We start from the raw sequence: 27,414 nt of genomic DNA, 5'->3' as shown, positions 1-27,414 counted from the left end.
CTTCCCCGTGCCTACTACCCGGGGGAACTGCCAGAGCTTCCCTGTGCCTACTACCCGGGGGAACTGCCAGAGCTTCCCCGTGCCTACTACCTGGAGGAGCCGCTGGAGCCTCCCCGGCCTTGCTGTTACCCGGAGGAACCACTGGACCAAGCCAGCCCAGACTTCCCTGAGGAACTGTCGGACCTGCCGCCCAGCCCTGGCCGCGAGGAGCCAATGCTGCTGGACTTCCCGGGGGGCGACCCCACGGACCAGGTAGGCCCTGAAGGGGAGGTTGGAAGTAGCCTGGGGGCAGCCAACTCCGGTCAGGCTGCAACCATATCCGAGCCTATGTCAGTGTGTTGTTGGCAGGATCCCCACTGATGCAGCAGCGGACCGTCTGCCGCTGTTAGGGCCCCGGGCTGGGATGCAATGAAGTGGGTGGGCCTGCATCCCCCCCTGCCACCCCACTTACGGGTGGCAGTCTCCCCCTCTCCCCAGTGCGCAGGCCTACGGGCCTGGTCTTATAGACTGAGTGCTTTGCTCAGCCCTGAGCCAAAAGGGCCTGAGTTTTGTGACTCTGCATTTGGTGCCCCGCCTAAAGTTAGGGCTGGGCCCCTTTAGACTGTATTGCTGCTCAGCCCTGAAGCAGAGGGCCGGAGCCCCTTTGACTCTGTATTGGTGCTCAGCCCTGAAGCAGAGGGCCTGAGCCCCTTTCGACTGTATTGGTGCTCTGCCCCGAACCCAGGGACCCGGGCCCTGTAACTTTGTGTTTGTCGCCCCAGGACCGAAGCCAGGGGGCCTGCACGGCCGGAGAACCAAGCTCATGTGGCTCCCCTCCGCCCCTTGGAGAGGGTCGAGCCCCGGTCGCACACCTTCACACTGACACTGATACAAGGAAACATAATGGAGCAGCTGATACAGGGCTCGATTAATAAAGAATTAAAAGAAGGTAATATAATTAATGCCAATTAACATAGGTTTATGGAAAATATATCAAACTAACAATATCTTTGTTTGTTTAATGAGATTAAAGGTTTTGTTGATAAAGGCAATAGTGTTGATGTAATACATATATACTGTAATACACATACTCTGTAATACACTGTAAGATGTCTGTCTTTTTACCGCACAACATTTTGGTTAAAAAACTAGACCAATATAAAATTATGGCACACATTAAACAGATTAAAAGCTGGCCAATTGATAGGTCTCAAAATGTAATTGTAAACAGGATTCCTTTGAGCGGGTATTTTTAGTGGGGTCCTTCAGGGATCCATTCTTGGCTCAACATAAAATTATTACTGATAAATTCTTCAGGTGACACAACAATGTGGGGAGCGGTAAATAATGAGGATAGGTCATTGATACAGAGCCATCTGGATCTGTTGGTCAGCTGGGTGCAAGAAAACAATGTGCATTTGAAAACAGCTAAGTGGAGAATCATAGAGCCATAGAATCACAGGGTTAGAAGGGACCACAAGGGTCATCTAGTCTAACCCCCTGCAAGATGCAGGATTCGTTGTGGCTAAGCCATCTGGCCTCCTTTTGAAAACCTCCAGTGAAGAAACTTCTACAACCTCCCGAGGCAGTCTGTTCCACTGTTCTGACAGTTAGGAAGTTTTTCCTGAGATTTAATCTGATCTATTATTACATTCAGGAACAAATCATGTAGACTGTACTTACAGGACTGGGGACTCTATCCTAGGAAACAATGACTCTGACAAGAATTGGGGGGGTCATGGGGATAATCAGCTGAATATGAGCTCCCAATGTAACACTGTGGCCAAAAGAGCTAGCGTGATCCTTGGATAAATAATAAGGGAACCCCGAGGAGGAGCAGAGAAGTTATTTTACCTCTGTTTTTGGAACTGGTGTGACCATTACTGGAATTCTGTGTCAGATTCTAGTGTCCGTAATTCAAGAAGGATGTTGATAAATTGGAAAAGGTTCAGAGAAGAGCCATGAGAATGATTAAAGGATTAGAAAACCTGCCTTATAGTGACAAACTCACAGAGTTCAATCTATTTATCTTAACAAAAAAAAGTTTAAGGGGTGGATTGCTCAGTCTCTAGGTACCCACATGGGCAATTCTGATGGGGGGTATAAACCCCTCACTGGCCAGGGGTGGGTTAAGTAACAGTTAAGGGCTAAGGAAGCCCTGCCCCATGCCCTTGCCGAGCATGCTCAGCCTGGAGGCAAGGTTTAAAAGCCAGCCAGGCAGCTCACTCTGGGGCTGGCAAGCCAGGTTGTAGGCCATGCCCTGGGAGCTCCCAGGCAGGACCAGAGTTGACCCAGCATCGAGCAGGGAAGACATAGCACCCAGTGGCCAAAATGAGGGCTGGAAGCCCAGAAGGAGAAGTCTACCAGAGATGAGTGGCAACTGGATGGGATGCAGATGGGAGCAGGAAGTGACCAAGGAAGCTGACTGGAGGCTGACACCATAGGGGGAAAGGTGAGCAGCTGAACCAGTCTCTCAGGTCTGTGGGCTGGAACCCTGTAGAGTACACTGGGCCTGGGTTCCCCTACTCCCGTTTGAGCTGTGACTAGTAGGCGGGACTTCTGCCACATCTGCACCATTGCCATTGACTGTTGCCACTTGGTGGGACTATCGCCACATTTGAACTATTGCCATTGGGCAGGACTGCCTCCAACAGGACCAAAGCCATGGCAGGACTGCTACCATACTTGAACTGTAGCCGTTAGGTGGGACTGCCGCCATATTTGAACTATAGCCACTAGTCAGGAGGCCCTGCATGACCCCTCTGGCCCCAGTAACAGCAACAGCAAGTTCTGGGCAGCATCTGACATCAAAATGGGCCAGGATTTTGGATAGTTCTAGTGCCTTAAAAACAATAAGCCTGATTTTTTTTTTTTTCAGTTTGAAGGGAAAAAAGAAAGAACTTGCTTCCCTCTCTGAAAGCTTTCAATCTATGTTTCAAGAAGAAATAGGACTTTTAGTCAGGTAAAAGACATGAGAAGTTGACACCCTATAACTCGGAAAAATGTGGAATTCACAGCTATTCACCTACAAATGAGGAGGAAAACTGACAGCAAAGAGATCTCTGCAACTCAGCCAAGGACCCCCAATGTTGGGTAAAACACCAAACAGTACATAATACCAAACACATGAGTGAATACATAAATGCTCACATGCCTAGGAGATGGAAAGAACTAATGGGCCACATTTAGTCCAGGCCTGGAGACAAGGGCAAGATTGTTCCTTACCCCGCTTTTTACTGCCTAGTTTTAAATATGCCCAGTGATGGGGCATTCACAAATTTCTTTGGGGGACAATTCCACTGTGTGATAAATCCCACTGCCAGGAAGCCTTGCAAATATTGACCCTAAATTTGCCTTGTTTGATTTCCTCTTTGTACACTTAATTATAATGCCTTGGTGTCACGAAGTGTCGGGGAGTCAGAGCCCTGCACCCTCCCTTCCTGCAATTCACTGTAACTCTCAGCCAGCCAGTAAAACAGAAGGTTTATTAGATGACAGGAACACAGTCCCAAGCAGGGCTTGTAGGTACAGCCAGGACCCCTCAGCCAGGTCCCTCTGGGGGCAAGGAGCTTAGACCCCAGACTTGGGGTTCTCTGCCTCTTCCCAGCCAGTCCAAAACTGAAAACCTCCCTCCAGCCGACTCACTCACCTCCCCCTGGCTCTTCCTCTCCCTTTGTCCAGTTTCCTGGGCAAAAGTGTCACCTGGCCTCACCCCCCTCCTGGCTCAGGTTATGGGCTCAGGTATCATCCCTCAAATAAAGTCATCCCCTGCTCTCCCATCCCCAGTGCAGACAGTCCCAGTGAAACTAGATGACATTCCCAGGTCAATTTGCCCCACTCCCCTACTGTGTCACACTTGGGCCAGCTTGTTGGTGATGTGTTGCTATAGTCCTGGCCTCCACAATGTAGACAGCAGGAAGACAAATTGTTCACCCACCACTAAGGATGGGGAACTGGCTGCTTGTGGCCAGAATGGAAGAAAGAGTGAGGTTAGCTGTGGCCAACCTGTCACATGGAAGAAAGTAGATTTTCTTGTAGCCCAACTGTTTAAGTCAAACTCCTGACTATAAAAATTAGGGAGAATTGTTCTTTCTGTGAATGACTGATTGTTGGCCTGAGTTGCCAAGTCTGTACCAGCTTTTGATGCATGGTGACATACCAGAACTACATGCCTCTGTTCTAGTGAATCCCCTCTTTCTTCACTGGGAAGCTGCAGTTCATCCAGTTCAAATAACCTCCACTGCAGCTTTAAACAGAGAGGCGGGTCTAGAAAAAGTGAAAAGGAGGAAATTCTAGGGAATGAAGTCCCTGAAGTAATGATGGCACCTACAGAGGCTCTCTGAACACACCTGTGTGTGACAGATATGCCCTGCAAAGCTCAGAAGTATATAGATAATTGGGAAGCCAATTGTTTCAATTAAGGGGATTTCCAAACTAAGAGGTGACATATTTGTAACAGAAATGACTCTCAGTGCTTATGAAATTGATTTATCTTACTAATGAAGGAAAGGTAACAACATAGAACTAGACCTGACCAAAGGCCGAGTTGAGATGTAATTGAACTAGAGGAAATTTCTGAGAACTCTTGGGATATGAGCAGCCTGAAGAGAGCAGTTAACTTTGAGGAATGTTTACAAGGTTTGGAACAGAGCACTGAAGTGGTTTAGCTTTGCTCGCCTAGCACTAGCAGAGTTCTTTAAAACAGAAACAAAGTGGCATCAATTTCTGCGGATTGTAATGACCTCATGTCCCCACAGGACCACCACTTAATCACCTCCAGACCAAACAATTGATCAACAGTGTTGCCATTGACTGTCATTAGGTTTAAGTCAGTTCCCTGAGAAACATCCCAATGAAGATTTGCCAGTTAAACTGACTGCAGTTGAAGCAACTATTGAGCAGTCACAATGCTGTCTAATAAGTGGCCAACAAGTGGAAGGTAAGACAAATCGTGTGTGCCTCAAGGAGGTTTGCTCATTCAAACAATGATTCATTTTGGTGTTATTCAGCTGACATAGCTGGAGACAAAGCAGCCAGCCACTACCCATCTGTGGCATAATACAGTGTATCATGCTCACAGAAACAGTCCTGCCTTTTATCTTTCTGCATCTGCAGGGTGCTACAGGGCAATACTGTGGCAGTCCAATCTGCAATACTATATGTTATACCTAACTGCATCTTCTGACCCCTATTCTGAACTAGGATCAAGCTAGCATCTCATGTTTTGAACTCAGTCCATCCCTGTGATACCAGAGAAATTCTTAAGAGTCCATTTTGTATTCCTGGCCTCCATTTTAAAGTAGCAAGAGTCACTCCACCATTAGGTGAAAGCTGAAGGGCACATGACAACATAGCATTAAAAACCAGACTGCCAGGAAAAGGTAGTAAACAGATCATAACACTGTGAGGTAAATAGAATGTAGGCTAAAGGTCAGCTGAGGTAAACAAGATAGAATTGACAGGAAAACCAAAGTAAGGGAAAGGTCAGCATATCATAACTCTGAGGTAAATAATGTTTGGAATGCTTGAAATGTTGGCATGTGTTCAAGAATGTTTGAAATGTTAGTGAAAATGTGCAGTAAAGATGTGATAGAAAGATATTATCAAAAGTGTCTGGAAAGCTCTGACAGGACAGTATAAAAGTCAGTGTGTCAGTGGGCAACCAAGGGTTAGGAACTGAGAGGCGCAGAGAACTGAGGTGTTTGTGGAGAGTACGTACTGAGGAGAGTCAAATGGTTGGATGATCGAGCTGACAGAGGAACAGCAGCAGTAGCAGTGACTAAGCAGCAGCAGCAGAGGGAGTCCTGCCACTGAACTGAAGTCAGCAGACACAGTAAGCCTGTCAATTATAGTTTAGTTATAGTATAACACAGAGTAATATAATATGGTGTTAGGCTATGTCTATACCAGCACATTTGTTGGTAAAGCTTTTGCCAGTCAGGGGTGTGAAAAAAACACACCCCTGACCAACATATGTAACACTGACAGAAGCACCAGTGTAGACAGCGCTGTCAGCGGGAGACACTCTTTCACTGACATAGCTACCACTGCTCTTTGGGGGTGGTTTAACTGTGCCGACAGGAGAGTTCTTTCCCATTGGCATAGAGCAGCAACACAGGACACTTACAATGATGCAGCTGCAGCAATACAGCTGTGCTGCTGTAAGGTCTCGTGTAGACATAGATTTAGTGTGTATAAGTATATGCCTGGATTAGTAAAGATGTCTGTATGTGTGCTGATTGTGAAAGGAATTTATATGTGTAAAACTTAATACACTTAAGACCTGCTGTCAGCAATCTTTGAGAGACGGGCCATCTGTCACAGAGTGCAGCCACTTAGAATCATTTCAATTGGTGAGACAATATGTTTTGAGACGCTCTTTAACTTTTTATAAGGTATTTGTGCTTTAGATTATTATTGGAGTAGGGATTGTTATTTGCCACAATAAAAAGGTGCTTTGTTTTCGAAAGAATACTGCTTGTGTCAATTATCTGTCGGAAGGCTGTATCCCTGTTCTCCGTGGGTAACAAGTCTGAGCTGTTCTGGGGAGTTTTTAAAACATGGAACAACTGGCAAATCCAAGGTATTTCCTTAGCCATTCTGGAGACCCATATCTTAGGAGAACAGATTTGTTAGTAGGTGGGCTGTTTTGAGAGAACCTCTGGTAAATCTGGGAGGGGCCAATAGGTGAGCTATTCTGGGGGGTCCCTAAATCTATTTTTGGGGTAATACCTGTTGCTCCTTCCCTCACTTCTCAGGACAGATCAGCTATTAAGGCAGCAAGTTCAACCCCTGTGAGGGAGGAAGCAACCTCCACAACAGTCTCAATGCTGATGCAGGAGTGGGGATAATGGTCTCTTTGCAGAGGTGTAACTGACAACTCTAGATGCCAAGGAGGAGGATCAGGCCCAGTGTCTATGTTGCTAATCTTGGAATAGTAAATCAATGTAATAAATAGTGACACTATGTAATATGTACACCATTGTGTTTAAGGCATTTCAGTGGATCCAGATTAGATGAAACTGAGCTTTCAAGATACATTTGATTTTTTTCTTCTCGTCCCCGCCTTATGTTGCGTGCAGTGACAGGGGCAGAATTAAGGTTGCTTGGGTGCCTTAACTGTGCATTTCTTACCTTAACAATGGTAGACTTCTTTTGAGTTTACCCTTAACTCTGAATATCATTACACAGCTGCCCTGGGTCTAAGGATCCCGTCCTCTGGCTCTCAACCCAGAATAGATTTCCTCTCCAGAACTAGCAATAAAGATCTGGGCTTCTATGGGGAAAGGGCACCTGGTATCACACCAGCTCCAGACTATGCTCCCTAATCACCCCCAAGGTAATGTTGTGCCTCTGAGGGTCATATACTCCAGCCTCTCCGATCAATTCTGCACAAACCCCGTCTTGCAGAAGAAGGTGCAGGTTGAGTTATACGTGAAGTCTCCATGTCAGTGAGAGCAGTTTAATTGGCCCATCTCTGGGACAACCAGAACTGGGCACTTTACATCTGGAAAAGTAAAGCTCAAGTCTTTAACGAAAAAGTTTGGATGTGTCAGGGTTGGTTGTTGGGGGTGAAGTACCAGGGGAATGGGCTGATGGATAATGAAGTGCCAAGGATACATGGGTGCATGAGGGTGAGTGCTAGGGGCATAGGGTGCCAGATGGATGGGCTGAAAGAGGCGTGGGTCACTTGAACTGCAATGTGAGGTGGATGGGGTCAGAGGCTTCTCCAACTAGGGCAAGCTAGGCAGCTGCCTAAGGCAGCCGATTTGGCCTGGCTGCCCCTCCAGGGCAGGAGGGGGAAGTCGGGGGTGACCTGGCCAAATTAGAATGGCATTGTGACCCTGCACACCCGGTTTCAGTGTCATTCACTAAAATTTAGCCCAGATGCCCTATGCTCTCTGACATGACAGAGGCACAGCCAAGCCAAATCTGCTGCCCTAGCCCTATGAGAAGGGGGTGACACACTGAAGTTTTTCTTAGTTGGCAGATTGTCTTGAGCAGCTTCAGGTTGAAGTGCTCTGGCCAGGGGCATACGGGGCCAAGTAAAATGGCATGCCAGAGAGAGGTGCAACCAGACTGGGTGTTAGAGAATGGGGTACAGGTGAGCAGCATGCCAGGAATATAGACTGGTGGATCATGAAGGTAGGATATCATGTGTGTGTTAAGGGGTAAGGTGCTGGAGGGATAAGTTGTGTTGCCAGGGATTACATCCAATTTGCACACACTTTGCACTAGTGTAAATGGCTGCACAAGGGGCAAAGCAATGGTGACCATATCCATTGTCTCCCAATTACAAAACTTTATCCCAGTGAAGCTTTATATTGCACAGCTGCCCCAGATCAAAAGGTCCAGTCCCGGGGCTCCCGACCCATTGTACACAATAGCTCTCTTCCCTAGACATGGCAAAGAAATGGTCCCCTATAGAAAGTCACCTTGGATCACCCAGCTCAGCAATGTACATTCCAAACACCCCACAGTTAATACTGTGCCTCTACCTTCACAGCGCGGGGTTTGCCCTCTCCATTGTCCCAGGGCTGTGCACTCCAGTGTCTCCGATCCATTCAACACAAAGCCCGTCTCGCAGGAGAAAGCACAGGTGGAGTTATACGTGAAGTCTCCATGCCAATTAGTGCAGTTTAATCGACCCCTGCCCGGGGAATCCAGCGCTGGGCACTTGACAGCTGGAATAGCAAAGCAGAACTGTATAAGGGGATAGGTCCACTGGTCCTGGAGGGTGAAGTGACAAGGGAATCAGCCAATGAGGGGGTGAAAGTGCCATGGGTGTGTCAGTGTATGAGCGTGAGTGCAGGCGATATGGAGTTCTGGGTGATGTGGTGCCAGAGGCATCATGTGCTGAGTGGTGCAATGCTGGGGATTTCAGACCACTGGGATGCCGTGCCAAGGGACCTGGGTGGTGGGTGGTGAAATGTTATGTGGAATGAGGAGCTGGGGTGTTAGCACATCTGGGGTATTAGATGCCATCATGAGTTCAATGGCTACGTGCCAGAGATGTGGTGCCAGAGGGGTGAGCTGTCTGGAGGGGTGGTACAAGGGACATGGACTGATGGTTATTGAATTGCCAGGTTAGTTGGGTGCCATGAGGCAGGTGGCTGGTTTTGTCTGGGGGAAGGTGACGGGAAGAGAAGCCAGGGGACAGTAGTGGCAGGGGTTGTGGGGCATTCACTTGGCACTGGTATGAAAGGCTGCAGAAGGAGCAGGGCAGTAGCAAATCAGGCCCATTGTCTCCCTTTTACACAACTTTATCTCAGTGAAGTTTTATATTGCACAGCTGCCCCAGAACAAAAGGTCCAGGCCTCTGGCTTCCAAACCATTGTACACAATAGCTCTCTTCCCTAGTGCTGGCAAAGAAATGGGCTTTATGGAAAGTAACCTGGGATCACACCAGCTCAGCAATGTACATTCTACACCCCCTACCGTTAATACTGTGCCTCTACCTTCACAGCGCGGGGTTTGCCCTCTCCATTGTCCCATGGCTGTGCACTCCAGTGTCTCCGATCCATTCAGCACAAATCCCGTCTCACAGGAGAAGGCGCAGGTGGAGTTATACGTGAAGTCTCCATGCCAGTGAGTGCAGTTTAATCGGCCTCTGCCAGGGGCAGCCAAACCTGGGCATGTAACAGCTGAAATACCAAAGCAGAACAGTACGGATTACTCCACGGTGCCTGCAGCAGCCCACAGCACTGGAAATCCTGGCCTTAGCTTACATTATCACAGCGGTTACAGAGTTTCCTGTTAGTGTTCACAGGGGCTCTAAATCCTGGGTTTAAGATTTCCTTGATTTGCTTTTCAGTTTCTTTAAATTCATACTTTCTAAGGCCAACTCAGTGTAATTCTCCCCAGAACCTCCTTCCATGTTAGCAGAAGCAGCTTCCCAAGCCAGTCCTGCAGCATATAGCCTGTACCATACAGCCTGTACCATACCTTCACAGCGCGGGGTTTGCCCTGTCCATTGTCCCAGGGCCGTGCACTCTAGCTTCTCTGATCCATTCAGCACAAACCCCATCACACAGGAGAAGGCACAGGTGGAATTATACGTGAAGTCTCCATGCCAATGAGTGCAGTTTAATTGGCCTCTGTCCGGGGAATCCGGCACTGGGCACTTGACAGCTGGAATAGCAAAGCAGAACTGTATAAGAGGTTAGGTCCATTGGTGCTGGAGGGTGAAGTGACAAGGGAATCAGCCAATGAGGGGGTGAAAGTGCCATGGATGTGTCATAGTATCATAGAATCATAGAATATCAGGGACCTCAGGAGGTCATCTAGTCCAACCCTCTGCTCAAAACAGGACCAATTACCAACTAAATCATCCCAGCCAGGGCTTTGTCAAGCCTGACCTTAAAAATCTATAAGGAAGGAGATTCCACCACCTCCCTAGTTAACCCATTTTTCCACATATTTCTTGTAGCGTGGGGCCAAAAACTGGACACAGTATTCCAGATGAGGCCTCACCAATGCTGAATTGTCAGTGTCAGCGTATGAGGGCGAGTGCTGGGGGTATGCAGTTCTGGGCGATGTGGTGCCAGAGGGATCACGTGCTGGGTTGTGCAAGGCTGGGGATTTCAGACCATTGGTGGTGCATGCCAAGGGAACTGGGTGCTGGGTGCTGAAATGCTATGTGGAATGAGGAGCTGGGGTGTTAGCACCACTGAGGGATGAGATGCCATCATGAGTTCAATGGCTATGTGCCAGAGACGTGGTGCCAGAGGGACGAGCTGCCTGGAGGGGGGCACCAGGCACAGGGACTGATGGTTATGGAATTGCTGGGTTAGTGGGGTGCCATGAGGCGGGTGGCTGGTTGTGTCTGGGGGAAAGTGATGGGAAGAGAAGTAAAGGGACAGTAATCTCAGGGGTTGTGGGGCATTTACTTGGCACTTGAGTAAAAGTCTGCCCAACGAGCAGGGCAATAACAAATCAGGCCCATTGTTTCCCATTTACACAACTTTCTCTCAATGAAGCTTTACATTGCACAGCTGCCCCAGATCAAAAGGTCCAGGCCCCTTGCTCCCAACCCATTGTACACAATAGCTCTCTTCCCTACACCTGGCAAAGAAATGGTCCCCTATAGAAAGTCACCTTGGATTACCCCAGCTCAGCAATGTACATTCCAAACACCCCTCAGTTAACGCTGTGCCTCTACCTTCACAGCGCGGGGTTTGCCCTCTCCATTGTCCCAGGGCTGTGCACTCCAGTGTCTCCGATCCATTCAGCACAAAGCCCGTCTCGCAGGAGAAGGTGCAGGTGGAGTTATACGTGAAGTCTCCATGCCAGTGAGTGCAGTTTAATCGGCCCCTGCCCGGGGAATCCAGCACTGGGCACTTGACAGCTGGAATAGCAAAGCAGAACTGTATAAGAGGTTAGGTCCATTGGTGCTGGTGGGTGAAGTGACAAGGAAATCAGCCTATGAGAGGGTGAAGTGCTATGGGTGTGTCAGTATATGAGCGTGAGTGCCGGCAGTACGGAGTTCTGGGTGATGTGGTGCCAGAGGCATCATGTGCTGAGTGGTGCAATGCTGGGGATTTCAGACCATTGGGATGCCGTGCCAAGGGACCTGGGTGGTGGGTGGTGAAATGTTATGTGGAATGAGGAGCTGGGGTGTTAGCACATCTGGGGTATTAGATGCCATCATGAGTTCAATGGCTACGTGCCAGAGATGTGGTGCCAGAGGGGTGAGCTGTCTGGAGGGGTGGTACAAGGGACATGGACTGATGGTTATTGAATTGCCAGGTTAGTTGGGTGCCATGAGGCAGGTGGCTGGTTTTGTCTGGGGGAAGGTGACGGGAAGAGAAGCCAGGGGACAGTAGTGGCAGGGGTTGTGGGGCATTCACTTGGCACTGGTGTAAAAGGCTTCAGAAGGAGCAGGGCAATAGCATATCAGGCCCATTGTCTCCCTTTTACACAACTTTATCTTTGTGAAGCTTTATATTGCACAGCTGCCCCAGAACAAAAGGTCCAGGTCCCTGGCTTCCAAACCGTTGTACCAATAGCTCTCTTCCCTAGTGCTGGCAAAGAAATGGGCTTTATGGAAAGTAACCTGGGATCACACCAGCTCAGCAATGTACATTCCAAACACCCCACAGTTAACGCTGTGCCTCTACCTTCACAGCGCGGGGTTTGCCCTCTCCATTGTCCCAAGGCTGTGCACTCCAGTATCTCCGATCCATTCAGCACAAAGCCCGTCTCGCAGGAGAAGGCGCAGGTGGAGTTATACGTGAAGTCTCCATGCCAATTAGTGCAGTTTAATCGGCCTCTGCCAGGGGCAGCCAAACCTGGGCATGTAACAGCTGAAATACCAAAGCAGAACAGTACGGATTACTCCGCGATGCCTGGAGCAGCCCACAGCACTGGAAATCCTGGCCTTAGCTTACACTATCACAGCGGTTACAGAGTTTCCTGTTAGTGTTCACAGGGGCTCTAAATCCTGGGTTTAAGATTTCCTTGATTTACTTTTCAGTTTCTTTAAATTCATACTTTCTAGGCCAACTCAGTGTAATTCTCCCCAGAACCTCCTTCCATGTTAGCAGAAGCAGCTTCCCAAGCCAGTCCTGCAGCATATAGCCTGTACCATACAGCCTGTACCATACCTTCACAGCGCGGGGTTTGCCCTGTCCATTGTCCCAGGGCCGTGCACTCTAGCTTCTCCAATCCATTCAGCACAAACCCCATCACACAGGAGAAGGCACAGGTGGAATTATACGTGAAGTCTCCATGCCAATGAGTGCAGTTTAATTGGCCTCTGTCCGGGGAATCCGGCACTGAGCACTTGACAGCTGGAATAGCAAAGCAGAACTGTATAAGAGGTTAGGTCCATTGGTGCTGGAAGGTGAAGTGACAAGGGAATCAGCCAATGAGGGGGTGAAAGTGCCATGGATGTGTCATAGTATCATAGAATCATAGAATATCAGGAACCTCAGGAGGTCATCTAGTCCAACCCTCTGCTCAAAACAGGACCAATTACCAACTAAATCATCCCAGCCAGGGCTTTGTCAAGCATGACCTTAAAAATCTATAAGGAAGGAGATTCCACCACCTCCCTAGTTAACCCATTTTTCCACATATTTCTTGTAGTGTGGGGCCAAAAACTGGACACAGTATTCCAGATGAGGCCTCACCAATGCTGAATTGTCAGTGTCAGCGTATGAGGGCGAGTGTTGGGGGTATGCAGTTCTGGGCGATGTGGTGCCAGAGGGATCATGTGCTGGGTTGTGGAAGGCTGGGGATTTCAGACCATTGGAGGTGCATGCCAAGGGAACTGGGTGCTGGGTGGTGAAATGCTATGTGGAATGAGGAGCTGGGGTGTTAGCACCACTGGGGGATGAGATGCCATCATGAGTTCAATGGCTACGTGCCAGAGACGTGCCAGAGGGACGAGCTGCCTGGAGGGGGGCACCAGGCACAGGGACTGATGGTTATTGAATTGCCAGGTTAGTTGGGTGCCATGAGGCAGGTGGCTGGTTTTGTCTGGGGGAAGGTGACGGGAAGAGAAGCCAGGGGACAGTAGTGGCAGGGGTTGTGGGGCATTCACTTGGCACTGATGTAAAAGGCTTCAGAAGGAGCAGGGCAATAGCAAATCAGGCCCATTGTCTCCCTTTTACACAACTTTATCTTTGTGAAGTTTTATATTGCACAGCTGCCCCAGAACAAAAGGTCCAGGTCCCTGGCTTCCAAACTGTTGTACCAATAGCTCTCTTCCCTAGTGCTGGCAAAGAAATGGGCTTCTATGGAAAGTAACCTGGGATCACACCAGCTCAGCAATGTACATTCCAAACACCCCACAGTTAACGCTGTGCCTCTACCTTCACAGCGCGGGGTTTGCCCTCTCCATTGTCCCAAGGCTGTGCACTCCAGTATCTCCGATCCATTCAGCACAAAGCCCGTCTCGCAGGAGAAGGCGCAGGTGGAGTTATACGTGAAGTCTCCATGCCAATTAGTGCAGTTTAATCGGCCTCTGCCAGGGGCAGCCAAACCTGGGCATGTAACAGCTGAAATACCAAAGCAGAACAGTACGGATTACTCCGCGATGCCTGGAGCAGCCCACAGCACTGGAAATCCTGGCCTTAGCTTACACTATCACAGTGGTTACAGAGTTTCCTGTTAGTGTTCACAGGGGCTCTAAATCCTGGGTTTAAGATTTCCTTGATTTGCTTTTCAGTTTCTTTAAATTCATACTTTCTAAGGCCAACTCAGTGTAATTCTCCCCAGAACCTCCTTCCATGTTAGCAGAAGCAGCTTCCCAAGCCAGTCCTGCAGCATATAGCCTGTACCATACCTTTACAGCGCGGGGTTTGACCTGTCCATTGTCCCAGGGCTGTGCACTCCAGCTTCTCTGATCCATTCAGCACAAAGCCCATCTCGCAGGAGAAGGTGCAGGTGGAATTATACGTGAAGTCTCCATGCCAGTGAGTGCAGTTTAATCGGCCCCTGCCCGGGGAATCCAGCACTGGGCACTTGACAGCTGGAATAGCAAAGCAGAACTGTATAAGAGGTTAGGTCCATTGGTGCTGGTGGTTGAAGTGACAAGGAAATCAGCCTATGAGAGGGTGAAGTGCTATGGGTGTGTCAGTATATGAGCGTGAGTGCAGGCGATATCGAGTTCTGGGTGATGTGGTGCCAGAGGCATCATATGCTGGGTGGCGCAACGCTGGGGATTTCAGACCATTGGGGTGCCGTGCCAAGGAAATTGGGTGTTGGGTGGTGAAATGCTATATGGAATGAGGAGCTGGCATGTTAGCATCTCCAGGGAATGAGATGCTATCATGAGTTCAATGGCTAGATGCAAGAGATGTGGTGCCAGGGGTGAGCTGTCTGGAGGGGGTGCTGCCCCCTGGCAGTAACCCCTCAATCTTAGAGTCTCCCCTCCCTGGGAGACCCCCCACCCACTATCCCCACTTTGCCTCAGTATATGGCTACTACCAGTCATTGTCTAGCCCCTATGCCCTGGGGCAAACTGCAGTATCAGTCACTCATCACTGGCAAGGTTGGGTTTGTACCTGCTGCCTTTGCCTACCCCTGGGCTGCCCCCTGCAACCCCCAGTACCTGTTGGCCCAATGCTAGGCCGCAGCGTGGGGCTTTCTAGGCTGAAGCTCCCCAGCTCCTCTGCCTTTCCCCAGCCCTGCTTCACTCAGGTACCCTGTGTCCCGCTCCCTGCAGCCAGGCCCATCTCATTCTACAGCTAGAGAGAGACTGTTTGCTTCTGGCTTCCCTGCCCTTCTTATAGGGCCCTGTTGCTCAGTTTGAGGCGTGGCCCCAGCTGCAGCCACTTCCCCCAATCAGCCCAGCCTAAAAGCTGTTTTCTCCAGCTACAGCCCCCTCCTAGGGGTGTTTTTACCCCTTCAGGGCAGGAGTGGGGGTCCACCCCGCTACAAGCGTCCATGTACCAGCAATGCAGATACAAGTGAGCAATCGTTTTCATGTTCTCTCCACAGGTACTAATGCGGAGAGTGGACTAGATGATACATCTGGGGGAAGGGAGCAGAAGGAGACTCCACTGATTGAAAGGCATGAGGTGCACTGTCCTAAAGATGGAGGTTCCATGACCACCACTCCCAAGAAAAGGAGGCGGGTAATGGTGGTCGGGGACTCCCTCGTCAGGGAGACTGAGTCATCTATCTTCTACCCCAACCGGGAAAACCAAGAAGTGTGCTGCTTGCCAGGAGCTAGGATTCACGATGTGATGGAGAGACAGCCGAGATTCACCAAGCCCTCGGATCGCTACCCCTTCCTGCTTCTCCACGTGGGCACCAGTGATAATGCCAAGAATTACCTTGAGCAGATCACTTCAGACTACATGGCACTGGAAAGAAGGATAAAGGAGTTTGAGGCTCAAGTAGTGTTCTTGTCCATCCTCCCTGTGCTAGGAAAAAGCCCGAGTAGAGATGGTCGAATCATGGAGGTCAACAAATGGCTACTCAGGTAGTGTCAGAGAGAAGGCTTTGGATTCTTTGACCATGGGATGGTGTTCCAAAAAGGAGGAGTGCTAGGTAGATATGGGCTCCACCTAACGAAGAGAGGGAAGAGCATCTTCACAAGCAGGCTGGCTAATCTAGTGAGGAGGGCTTTAAACTAGGTTCATCGGGGGAAGGAGACCAAAGCCATGAGATAAGTGGGGAAATGGGATACCAGGAGGAAGCACGAGCAGGAGAGAGCAAGAGTGGAGGACTCCTGTCTCATACTGAGAAAGCGGGATGATCAGCAAGTTATCTGAAGTGCCTATACACAAATGCAAGAAGCCTGGGAAACAAGCAGGGAGAACTGGAAGTCCTGGCACAGGCAAACAACTATGATGTGATTGGAATAATAGAGACTTGGTGGGATAACTCACATGACTGGAGTACTGTCTGGATGGATATAAACTGTTCAGGAAGGACAGGCTGGGCAGAAAAAGTGGGGGAGTCGCATTGTATGTAAGAGAGCAGTAGGACTGCTCAGAGCTCTCATATGAAACTGCAGAAAAACCTGAGTGTCTCTGGATTAAGTTCAGAAGTCTGAGCAACAAGAGTGATGTCATGGTGGGAGTCTACTATAGACCGCCAAACCGGGGGATGAAGTGGACAAGGCTTTCTTTCGACAACTAACAGAAGTTACTAGATTGCAGGTCCTGGTTCCCATGGGAGACTTTAATCACCCTGATATCTGCTGGGAGAGCAATACAGCGGTGCACAGACAATCCAGAAAGTTTTTGGAAAGTATAGGGGACAATTTCCTGGTGCAAATGCTGGAGGAACCAACAAGCAGCAGAGCTCTTCTTGACCTGCTGCTCACAAACCGGGAAGAATTAGTAGGGGAAGTAGAAGTGGGTGGGAACCTGGGAGGCAGTGACCATGAGATGATCGAGTTCAGGATCCTGGCAAAAGGAAGAAAGGGGAGCAGCAGAATACAGACCCTGGACTTCAGAAAAGCAGACTTTGACTCCCTCAGGGAACTGATGGGCAGGAACCCCTGGGAAAATAACATGAGGGGGAAAGGAGTCCAGGAGAGCTGGCTGTATTTTAAAGAAGCCTTACTGAAGTTGCAGAAACAAACCATCCTGGTGTGTAGAAAGAATAGTAAATATGGCAGGCAACCAGCTTGGCTTAACAGTGAAATCCTTGCTGATTTTAACACAAAAAAGAAGCTTACAAGAAGTGGAAGATTGGACAAATGACCAGGGAAGAGTATAAAAATATTGCTCAGGCATGCAGGAGTGAAATTAGGAAGGCCAAATTATACTTGGAGTTGTAGCTAGCAAGAGATGTTAAGAGTAACAAGAAGGGTTTCTTCAGGTATATTAGCATCAAGAAGAAAGTCAAGGAAAGTGTGGGCCCCTTACTGAATGAGGGAGGCAACCTACTGACGGAGGATGTGGAAAAAGCTAATGTACTCAATACTTTTTTTGCCTCTGTTTTCACAAAGAAGGTCAGTTCCTAGAGTGCTGCACTAGGCAGCACAGCATGAGGAGGAGGTGACCAGCCCTCTGTGGAGAAAGAAGTGGTTCGGGACTATTTAGAAAAGCTGGACGAGCACAAGTCCATGAGGCCGGATGCGCTGCATCCGAGGGTGCTAAAGGAGTTGGCTGATGTGATTGCAGAGCCATTGGCCATTATCTTTGAAAACTCATGGGGATCAGGGGAGGTCCCAGATGACTGGAAAAAGGCTAATGTAGTGCCCATCTTTAAAAAAAGGGAAGGAGGAGGATCCAGGGAACTACAGGCCAGTCAGCCTCACCTCAGTCTCTGGAAAAATCATGGAGCAGGTTCTCAAGTAATCAATTCTGAATCACTTAGAGGAGAGGAAAGTGATCAGGAGCAGTCAGCATGTATTCATCAAGGGCAAGTCATGCCTGACTAACCTAATTGCCTTCTATGACAAGATAACTGGCTCTGTGGATGAGGGGAAAGCAGTGAACATGTTATTCCTTGACTTTAGCAAAGCTTTTGATACAGTCTCCCACAGTATTCTTGCCAGCAAGTTAAAGAAGTATGGGCTGGATGAATGGACTATAAGGTGGATAGAAAGCTGACTAGATCGTTGGGCTGAACAGGTAGTGATCAATGGCTCCATGTGTAGCTGGCAGCCGGTATCAAGCGGAGTGCCCCAAGAGTCGGTCCTGGGGCCGTTTTTGTTCAATATCTTCATTAATGATCTGGAGGATGGCATGGACTGCACCCTCAGCAAGTTTGCAGATGACACTAAACTGGGAGGAGTGGTAGATACGCTGAAGTGTAGGGATAGGAATACAGAGGGACCTAGACAAATTAGAGGATTGGGCCAAAGAAACCTGATGAGGTTCAACAAGGACAAGTGCAGAATCCTGCACTTAGGACAGAAGAATCCCATACAATGCTACAGACTAGGGACTGAATGGCTAGGCAGCAGTTCTGCAGAAAAGGACCTAGGGGTTATGGTGGACAAGAAGCTGGATATCAGTCAGGAGTGTGCCCTTGTTGCCAAGAAGGCTAACGGCATTTGGGGCTGTATAAGTAAGGGCATTGCCAGCAGATCGAGGGACGTGATCATTCCCCTCTATTTGGCATTGGTGAGGCCTCATTGGTGAGTCCACTTTTGGGCCCCACACTATAAGAATGATGTGGAAAAATTTGAAAGAGTCCAGCGGAGGGCAACAAAAATGATTAGGGGGCTGGAGTACATGATTTATGAGGAGAGGCTAAGGGAATTGGGATTATTTAGTCTGCAGAAGAGAAGAATGAGGGGGGATTTGATAGCTGCTTTCAACTACCTGAAAGGGGGTTCCAAAGAAAATGAATCTAGACTGTTTTCAGTAATAGCAGATGACAGAACAAGGAGTAATGGTCTCAAGTTGCAGTGGAGGAGATATAGGTTGGATATTAGGAAATTTACAAGGGAACATTTATAAGAGGGGAGAAATGTCTGTGAGAACTGGGTTGGATTTAGCTGGATTTAGTGACCTGTGACATTTATAGTGCAGTCATGTATCCTGGTTTTTACTGACAGCATTTATAAACCAATATTTATAGTGTGTATGGCCAGCTTAACTGTGCAGGCCGCATGCTCCCTAATGCTCCTGTCTCACTCTGTGCCGCTGTCTCAGCTGTTCACTGAATAAGGAGCTCTAACAGGGGTCAGGGCATGTCACGGAGTCATTGGGTGATGCCCTGGAACTACTCCATATGAAGCCAGTCAGGACTCTGGGGGAGCATGCCTCCTTTCTCTGAGCATACTGTCACCAGGGCAAGAAGCTTACACAGCTTCAACTTTCCTGGGTCTGACCTCAGAGCATTCAGCATCTCATTTCTCACTGGGCACTTCCTGCAGCAAGTCCACTTGGGTGGGGCTCCTGGGGAAGCCAAAGGGCCCTGCACCCCAACTCCACTCTCAGCCAGCCATTAAAACAGAAGGTTTATTAGTCAACAGGAACGCAGTGTAGAGCAGAACTTCTTAACACAGAAAACTGAGTTTCAGCCAAGTTCATCTTGGGGAGTCCTGGGCCAGATTCCCTGGACTCCCCTTCTTCCAGTCCCCCTAAGCAGACTGCCAGCTTCCAGTGACTCGACCTCAGACAGCCATGTTGCTCCTCCTCCCTGTCTTTGTCTCGCTTCCCGGGCAAAGAGTCACGTGGTTGTCACCTGTTTACATCCCCCTCCTGGGTCTAAGGTTAGGAAGGGGACTGGACATAGCATACATGCAGGCAGCTGGAGTAGCCTCACCTGCCCCAGAGGTCTCAGCCAAAGTCACAACCCCTATTCCCACCACTGAGGTATTGGTGCTGCACACAGGGAAACTGAGGCATAGACAGTATTCATGCAAACAGTAAAACTCACATAGGCTCAACAGTAAGACTCACATAGGCTCACATACAACATAACGGGAAAATCCCCACTTCATCATAGGGCACACTGAGCAAGGCAGGTTCTTGTCTCATTGAGTTGAGTGCTCATTCAGCAATGCAAGACTCCCCGGGATGTGTCATCTCACTGACCGTGAATGGTGCATAGGTCAGGGTGTCCTGCAGGTACCAGCCAAAGAGTTCCAGACTTTGTTCTTTAAAACAACAACCTGGGAAATTCCATCTCCAAAATGATGCTATGGGGACATTGAATTTACACCACTAGGCACTCAGAAGTCAAGAAATGCTGATGTTGCACCTGCATGCACAACTTGGACTAGTGAGCTCCCCTTTGATTGTACATTGTGGTATAGTTTTCAGTTATGTGATCACATAATGCTTCTCTTATAAAACAATATAATATCACAGCCTTAGTTAGACACTTGGAACATCTTTTAGTACCATGTATTGCTCTGTATATGGAGTCCATGAACATAATTTCAATGTAAGATGCAGGATGAAAGATGTGTTCCTGCAGGGCCCTTGCCATGCTGATTGCCTGCCATCCAATCCTACAGAAAATAAGGCACAGTGTCTTGTTGCTGATCCCAGGTATCCTTCACTGTGCGTCTTACACAAGGCACCCTATAACCTTCAATCATTTGATATGATCTTTTATTGCATTCTTGGAGTAAAAGTACTGAATTGCAACACCTAAGGGAACTGCATCATTAGAAACTTCAAGGCGTGCAATTAATGAATACGTTTAATCCATGCAAAATATAACTTTAAGTCAAGCTAGAGAAAAAGAAGAATTCAGCTGTGGACAGATGTAGCTATAAAAAGTTCAAGAGCCCCATTAAAAAAGGGGCAACGTGGCCTACTTCTGCAGAGGAGACCTGGGTTCCGCTGCTGGCTCGTGGGGTGACCTTAAGTGAGCCACTTCCACTCTCTTTCTCAGTTACCACATCTGTAGAATAGGAATAATGATACTGACTTGCTTTATAAAGAGCTTTGAAAGCTACTGATGGGAAGTACTAAAAAAGGGGTAGGTGTTTATTATCATTTAAAGGGTCAGGTTGAACAAAACATGTTCAGGGCTCGTTTATTCCAATTGCCCACTGCTGATAGCTCTTCATGATCAGGGCCAAAATGTGTCTTATCAAATGTGATTATTTAGTCAATAATATTATTTGCTCAATCCTATTAGGGCTCTTTTTATAGACACACCACTCCTGTGTCAGAGACCTGCTCCTTTCCCACTTTGACTTGTTTTGATCTGATAAAATGTTCTGGACCTAGCAATAGTCTCTCTGTCACCCTCCCAGTCTTTCAGAGATAGGAATTACTCTACTGTCACATTAAAGAAACAAAGAGCATAGAAAGGGCTATTTAATAACAGCACCAAGGAAAATGGCAGACTATTGTAGCGTTCCAGGTAGCCAGCAGGGGCAGCTCATTCAATTCCACGAATGAGGTGGATGGGATAAGACACACATCCATAACCTCACAGTGAGCACCTCTTCGTGTCCCACTAGGCCCTCCGCCTATCAGGAGGAACCCTCTTACTAGGTCAAGGGTGCTGCTTTCTCCCCTGGAAAATCTGGCTGCCCCATCAATGATGGCTTGTACTTTTCAATCCAAACACTCTGACTATTGTGAATGTCTGCAGCAGCAGAAACCCAGGAAACGCAGGGGTTCAGAGGGGCCTTTCTGGTTGGAAATAATCCATCAGACTCTTTGGCTTAAGGCTTTGGACAACTCCTGTTCTAAAGCCCGTGACTCTTGCTGGACTCACTCTAGAGCAGGGTAGGTTTCAAGGAGTTAGAACATGCTCAGAAGCCACAGTAATGGTCACGGTCTAGGAAGTGCACAGTGCAGCCCCAGTGTATGGGGAAATCTGCAGATCATTCACTACTAGAATTAAGCTTGTCAAGGCTGAGGTCTGTAGTCACTCCTTGGTCAGTTTCTAGTCCTCTAAGTCAGACTGGTTATGTGTGGCATCTGCTAATATTTCTTTGACAATTGCACATCAAAGCCAGCCTTAGTATTTGAGTAGCCCTGCAAAACAATTTTTGCTAGCTCCAGTTGTAAGGGACTGTTGTTTACCATGCATACACTGCTATGCACAGGGCTAGATGAGGATGTGAGGGAGGGTTAGCTGGTTACACCCCAAACATATTTATTCCTGCACAACTCTGCCTCTCCCTACTTATCTGATCTTGGTTTTTATCATGTTTCCACCCTCAGGTCCTCTGCTCTACCCATGCTGCCAGCTTCTGCCTCTGGTTAGCTAGCTCCCACAAGCATCTCAGAATCATAGAATATCAGGGTTGGAAGGGACCTCAGGAGGTCATCTAGTCCAACCCCCTGCTCAAAGCAGGACCAATCCCCAACTAAATCATCCCAGCCAGGGCTTTGTCTAGCCTGACCTTAAAAACCTCCCTAGCTAACCCATTCCAGTGCTTTACCACCCTCCCAGTGAAAAAGTTTTTCCTAATATCCAACCTAAATCTCCCCCACTGCAACTTGAGACCATTACTCCTTGTTCCGTCATCTGCTATTACTGAGAACAGTCTAGATCCATTTTCTTTGGAACCTCCTTTCAGCTAGTTGAAAGCAGCTATCAAATCCCCCCTCATTCTTCTCTTCTGCAGACTAAATAATCCCAATTCCCTTAGCCTCTCCTCATAAAGTCATGTGTTCCAGCCCCCTAATCATTTTTGTTGCCCTCCGCTGGACTTTTTCAAATTTCTACGCATCCTTCTTGTAGTGTGGGGCCCAAAACTGGACACAGTACTCCAGAGGAGGCCTCACCAATGCCAAATAGAGGGGAATGATCACGTCCCTCAGTCTGCTGGCAACGCTCCCACTTATACATCCCCAAATGCTGTTAGCCTTCTTGGCAACAAGGGCACACTCCTAACTGATATCCAGCTTCTCATCCACTGTAACCCCTAGGTCTTTTTCTGCAGAACTGCTGCCTAGCCACTCGGTCTCTAGTCTGTAGCAATGCATGGGATTCTTCTGTCCTAATTGCAGGCCTCTGCACTTGTCCTTGTTGAACCTCATCAGGTTTCTTTTGGCCCAATCCTCTAATTTGTCTAGGTACCTCTGTATCCTGTCCCTACCCTCCAGCGTATCTACCACTCCTCCCAGTTTAGTGTCATCCGCAAACTTGCTGAGAGTGCAGTCCACGCCATCCTCCAGATCATTAATGAAGATATTGAACAAAACAAATCTTCTTGCTTTCTTCTGAATTGTCCCTTTGCCTAGAGTGGCCTCCCAGGACCAGGGGTGGCCAGTTATATGGGACCATGGTGCTTGGGTTCCAGCAATATTTAGGGCCCAGGGGTCTGGGGGCCTGGCTCCACCAATGTTTGGTGCTGGGTCTCTCCCCTGGCCCTGCCTGCTGCCCCCATGCACCTCCCTCAGTGTCCCCTGGTCCCCACTTGCTGCTCCTGTGCACTTCCCCCGGGCCTGGAAACGTCCCTGCCTCAAGCCGGCGGCTGCCTGCTGCAGCTCTGAGCTGCACTCTGCTCTGCTGGCTCCTGGCATCAACTGCCACCACGGGGTCCTAGCACCCCCCATCCAGTAGTGCTAGGGCAGGCTGACCCTGCCCCTGCCCTTCCACCTTGGACCCTTCCCTTTTCCTGCGGGACCCTCCACCAGCACAGGGGACCCCACCCCCATTCGCAGTCACCAATCCTACCCCACACTGGGCAAGGGGCAGTCCCATCCCCCACCCCCAGGGAGGCTACAGTGAGGCGCAGCAGCGGGGGAGGAGGAGCACATGTGATGGCAGCCCCCCCACCCTGGCACCCACCACAGGGGAGGTGAGGGGGCTTCCTGGACCTGAGAGCGGCCCTAGGAGCACGTGCAGTGTCAGTGGTGTGAGGCAAGTGTGCTGCCAGGGTGGGGGCCTCCCCCAGAGCTTGTGGCTACTGGCAGGAAGAGGGCTGGGGGGAGTCCTTCTCTCTGACCCCAGTCCCAGGGCAACTCAGCTACACCCCAAACTCCTCAGCCCCAGCCCCACCCCATAACGCACACCCTCAGACAGAGCCGTCACCTCCCCACACCTCAACCCTATGCCCTTGCCCTAAGCCCTTCCCACACCCCAAACCCCTCATCCCCAGCCCCAGCCAGAGCCCTCATCCCCCCATACTCTAACCTTCTGCCCTAGCCCTGAGCCCCCTCCTGCATCGTGAACCCCTCATCCCCAGCCCCACCCCACAGCCCTCAACCCTGCACGCAAAGCCTGAGCCGCTCCCACACCCCAAACTTCTCATCACCAGCCCCACCCCAGAGCCCTCATATTTTTACATTATTTTAAAATATATATATCATCTTACAAGGCAGGTATGAGGGGCGGGATTTAGACCTGTTCTGGGCACCACCAAAAATTATACAAACCTGCTGCCCCTGCCCAGAACTGATCTGTGCAGATACAGGTGAATATTGAGTGCAAGTAGAGAGGGATTTTGCCTCTAAACACAGCACAGGTGACACCACTAATAGAAGCCTGTGTCCAGTTCTGGGCACACACTTTTAAAAGGGCTTTGCAAAACTGGAATGGGTTCAGAAGAAAACTATGAGGCTAATGAAAGCTATGAAACCTGCCTTCTAGTAAGAACAAAAAAGATCTATTTATCTTATAAAGAGAAGGGTAAGAGGCGACTTGATTAATAGATGTTAAGGCCAGAAGTGACCATTATGATGATATAGTCTGACCTCCTGTATAGCACTCCAAGAGATGGAGAATCCCCCACACCCTTTGGTAAGTTGTTCCAATGTTAATTATTCTCATGTGCAATTCCAGTCTGAATTTATCTAGCTTCAGCTTCCAGCCCTTGGATCATGTTATACCTTTGTCTGCCCAGCAGAGGAGCTGGCTCTGCCATAGGCAGCTGCTGGCAGAGGCTGGAGCTGCCCTGGGGTCAGGAGGCTAGCCTGGAATCCTACCCTCTCTAGCCACATGAACTAGGGACCTCTAGCTGTGATTTTGCACCCCCAGCCCTGGGAATCCCTGGTGATCTTTAGCGACAAGCATCTTGCCCTAGCCTCAGAGTTGCCTTGGTTACATTTCCAAGGGTGTCTGCACAAGGAGCAGGGCTAGAAACTCAGTGTTTTTCAAGAGATAAGTGGAGAGCCTCCTTTCCATTTCCCCTGGGGCCAGCTCTCATTAACGTCCAGTGAGGCTGCAGCTGGGGAGTTTCATGTCATGGGGCTGTGACCATCTCTCTAGCTCCCTGCAGGTACCAGGCAGACAGGAAACACCTAGCCTGCACCAGTGTAGTGCATTAGTAGGAGCATTGCCAGCAGATCGAGGAAAGTGATTATGCCCCTCTATTCGGCACTGGTGAGGCCACATCTGGAGTACTGTGTCCAGTTTTGGGCACCCCACTACAGAAAGGATGTGGACAAATTGGAGAGAGTCCAGCGGAGGGTAATGAAAATGATCAGGGGGCTGGGGCACATGACTTACGCGGAGAGGCTGAGGGAACTGGGCTTGTTTAGTCTGCAAAAGAGAAGAATGAGCAGGGATTTGATAGCAGCCTTCAACTACCTGAATGGGGGTTCCAAAGAGGATGAAGCTCGGCTGTTCGCAGTGGTGACAGATGACAGAACAAGGAGCAATGGTTTCAAGTTGCAGTGGGGGAGGTCTAGGTTGGATATTAGGAAACACTATTTCCCTAGGAAAGACCTGCAATGGGTTACCTAGGGAGGTAGTGGAATTTCCATCTTTAGAGGTTTTTAAGCCCTTGACAAAGCCCTGGCTGGGATGATTTAGTTGGTGTTGGTCCTGCTTTGAGAAATGGAGATTCTCCTTTCCATTTCCTCTAGGGCCATCTGTCTTTAATGTCTAGTGAGGCTGCAGCTGGCGAATGTCATGTCATGGGGCTGTGACCATCTCTCTAGCTTTCTGCAGGTCCTGCTTTGAGCAGGGGGTTGGACTAGATGACCTCCTGAGGTCTCTTCCAACCCTGATATTCTATGATTCTTCTATGATTTTATGATCTCAAACACCACTGCAAGTGTGGTTCTGGTCTAGTGAAGAGTATGGGTCAATAGCCCTGCCTAGGCTGGGCAGCACACAGCTTGTGCAGTGTGAGAGCTGTTTATTTACCCTGTACATTACAGAAATAGCCCAACTTCTCTAAGCATCTCTGTGCTGATGTCACTGCAGTCTCGCCAGGGTTAGCTACATTGATTTCTAAACAGATCTAGTTAATATGGTACAAAAGCTGTGTGTAGACAAGCCCCTACTCAGTTGGTCTGCTCCCCATGCACCTGTCTTTAGTGACTCAAAGAAATGTTACCACTCCTTACATTTACTAGGCTGGAGCAAGAAGCAGGAGTAAGGAGTGACCAGCAGCCCCATTGCTTCTTGTGCATCATCAATGGAACTATGTCTAACCTCCCATCAGTGTCACCTGTGCAGATTTTTGCACAGCAGCTGGGTTGGCAAGATGTCATTGAACGGGCCTTGTGTCATATGGAGAGTCTGTGTTACCTGGTACAATGTAGAGAAAGAAAATAACTCAGCTTGACTCAGCGGTCCCAGGCCAAGTTTGCAAGGCTGGTGCAATGAAGTTTCCCTTTCAGACCACCATATAACGATCTGAGAACCTGCTGGAGTTTGTGAGCAGCAAGAGCAGACAACTGGAGCTCTGCTAATAATGGAGCATTAGCCTCGGACCTGTATGTGTACCCAGATTGACATTCACAAGGTGCTGCAGCTGACATGTAGGAGAAAACATCTTTTTACTTGTAAATGGAGCACATTTCACAGGGAAACAGCAACACAAGGAAAACAGAACTCTGGGATGCCCTGCCTCCAGAATCACCATGCAATTCAGGCCTGAGCATGGATGGCAAGATGTCCAAGATGGCAGTGCAGTATTCTCCAAAGAAAATGGTGGCACAGATCCTAGGATGATAACTGATGAGGCAACATCCTGCAATGCCTCTAGCTAGGGGATGAGCATGGGGGGGCTGTCTGGTCTACCCCCATCTCTAAGCCCTGTGCCTTCATTAATGTCAAGTATCCCTAATTTAAGTATAATGCCACAAAGAGTGAATTTCTCCTCCACATCACCAGAGTATGAGATCCCCCTCCAATGGCCAGTCCATGCACCCTGCCCTACAATATCTGTATGGGACTCTTTGGACACAATGCTGAAGTTTGACAGATGTGGCAGGGGACAACCCTTGTCCAGCCTGCAAACTCGGGTGGTCCCTGTGATTGTTGTGGAACTTCCCAAGCTGAATACATCAAACCAGTTATAATTAAGCTGGAGCTCGACTGCATTTTACAGTTAAAAACAAACCACTATGGGAGGATGGGGAAACCAGTCAGAGATGATACTTGTACATGTAGAGCTGGTAAAGCGCAGATAACACGGAGATGAGTGTGGTATAAACCCCAGAGAGATAGAAAGGTTAGCAAGGGCTCCAGGCCAACCACCAGCTGCAAAAACCACATGAGAAGCCAAAGGTATTAAATGCTAAGTCTGGGGCTGTTCAAAGAGGTGAGGTGCCCAGCTTCCAATCAGCATCAGTGGATCTGGGTTTCTCCCAACATAGGCTCTGAGAATTCCACTATAAAATCAGTGGGGAGGAGGCAGGA

General features: G+C 48.9%; 1 protein-coding gene across 10 annotated transcripts in view; it reads right to left on the bottom strand.

Annotated features, from left to right (window-relative positions):
- Positions 1-27,414, bottom strand: part of SELP (selectin P) — a 72,666-nt gene that overhangs the window by 30,649 nt on the left and 14,603 nt on the right. For 3 of the 10 annotated variants that reach the window (XM_030572062.1, XM_030572061.1, XM_030572063.1), the window contains exons 5-12: positions 14,270-14,455; positions 13,797-13,982; positions 12,585-12,770; positions 12,099-12,284; positions 11,141-11,326; positions 9,925-10,110; positions 9,438-9,623; positions 8,478-8,663 (exon numbers count right to left, since the gene is read on the bottom strand). In XM_030572062.1, the coding sequence (XP_030427922.1) occupies positions 8,478-8,663; positions 9,438-9,623; positions 9,925-10,110; positions 11,141-11,326; positions 12,099-12,284; positions 12,585-12,770; positions 13,797-13,982; positions 14,270-14,455 (1,488 nt within the window). The remainder of the gene's footprint in view (positions 1-8,477; positions 8,664-9,437; positions 9,624-9,924; positions 10,111-11,140; positions 11,327-12,098; positions 12,285-12,584; positions 12,771-13,796; positions 13,983-14,269; positions 14,456-27,414) is intronic. The other 7 variants (XM_030572064.1, XM_030572066.1, XM_030572065.1 and 4 more) reach the window with 7 other exon arrangements.

The sequence above is a fragment of the Gopherus evgoodei genome, chromosome 8 (assembly GCF_007399415.2).
Source record: "Gopherus evgoodei ecotype Sinaloan lineage chromosome 8, rGopEvg1_v1.p, whole genome shotgun sequence".
Lineage (NCBI taxonomy): Eukaryota > Metazoa > Chordata > Testudines > Testudinidae > Gopherus > Gopherus evgoodei.
Note: the sequence above shows the minus strand (reverse complement) of the source record. Positions and strands in the feature narration are given on the sequence as shown.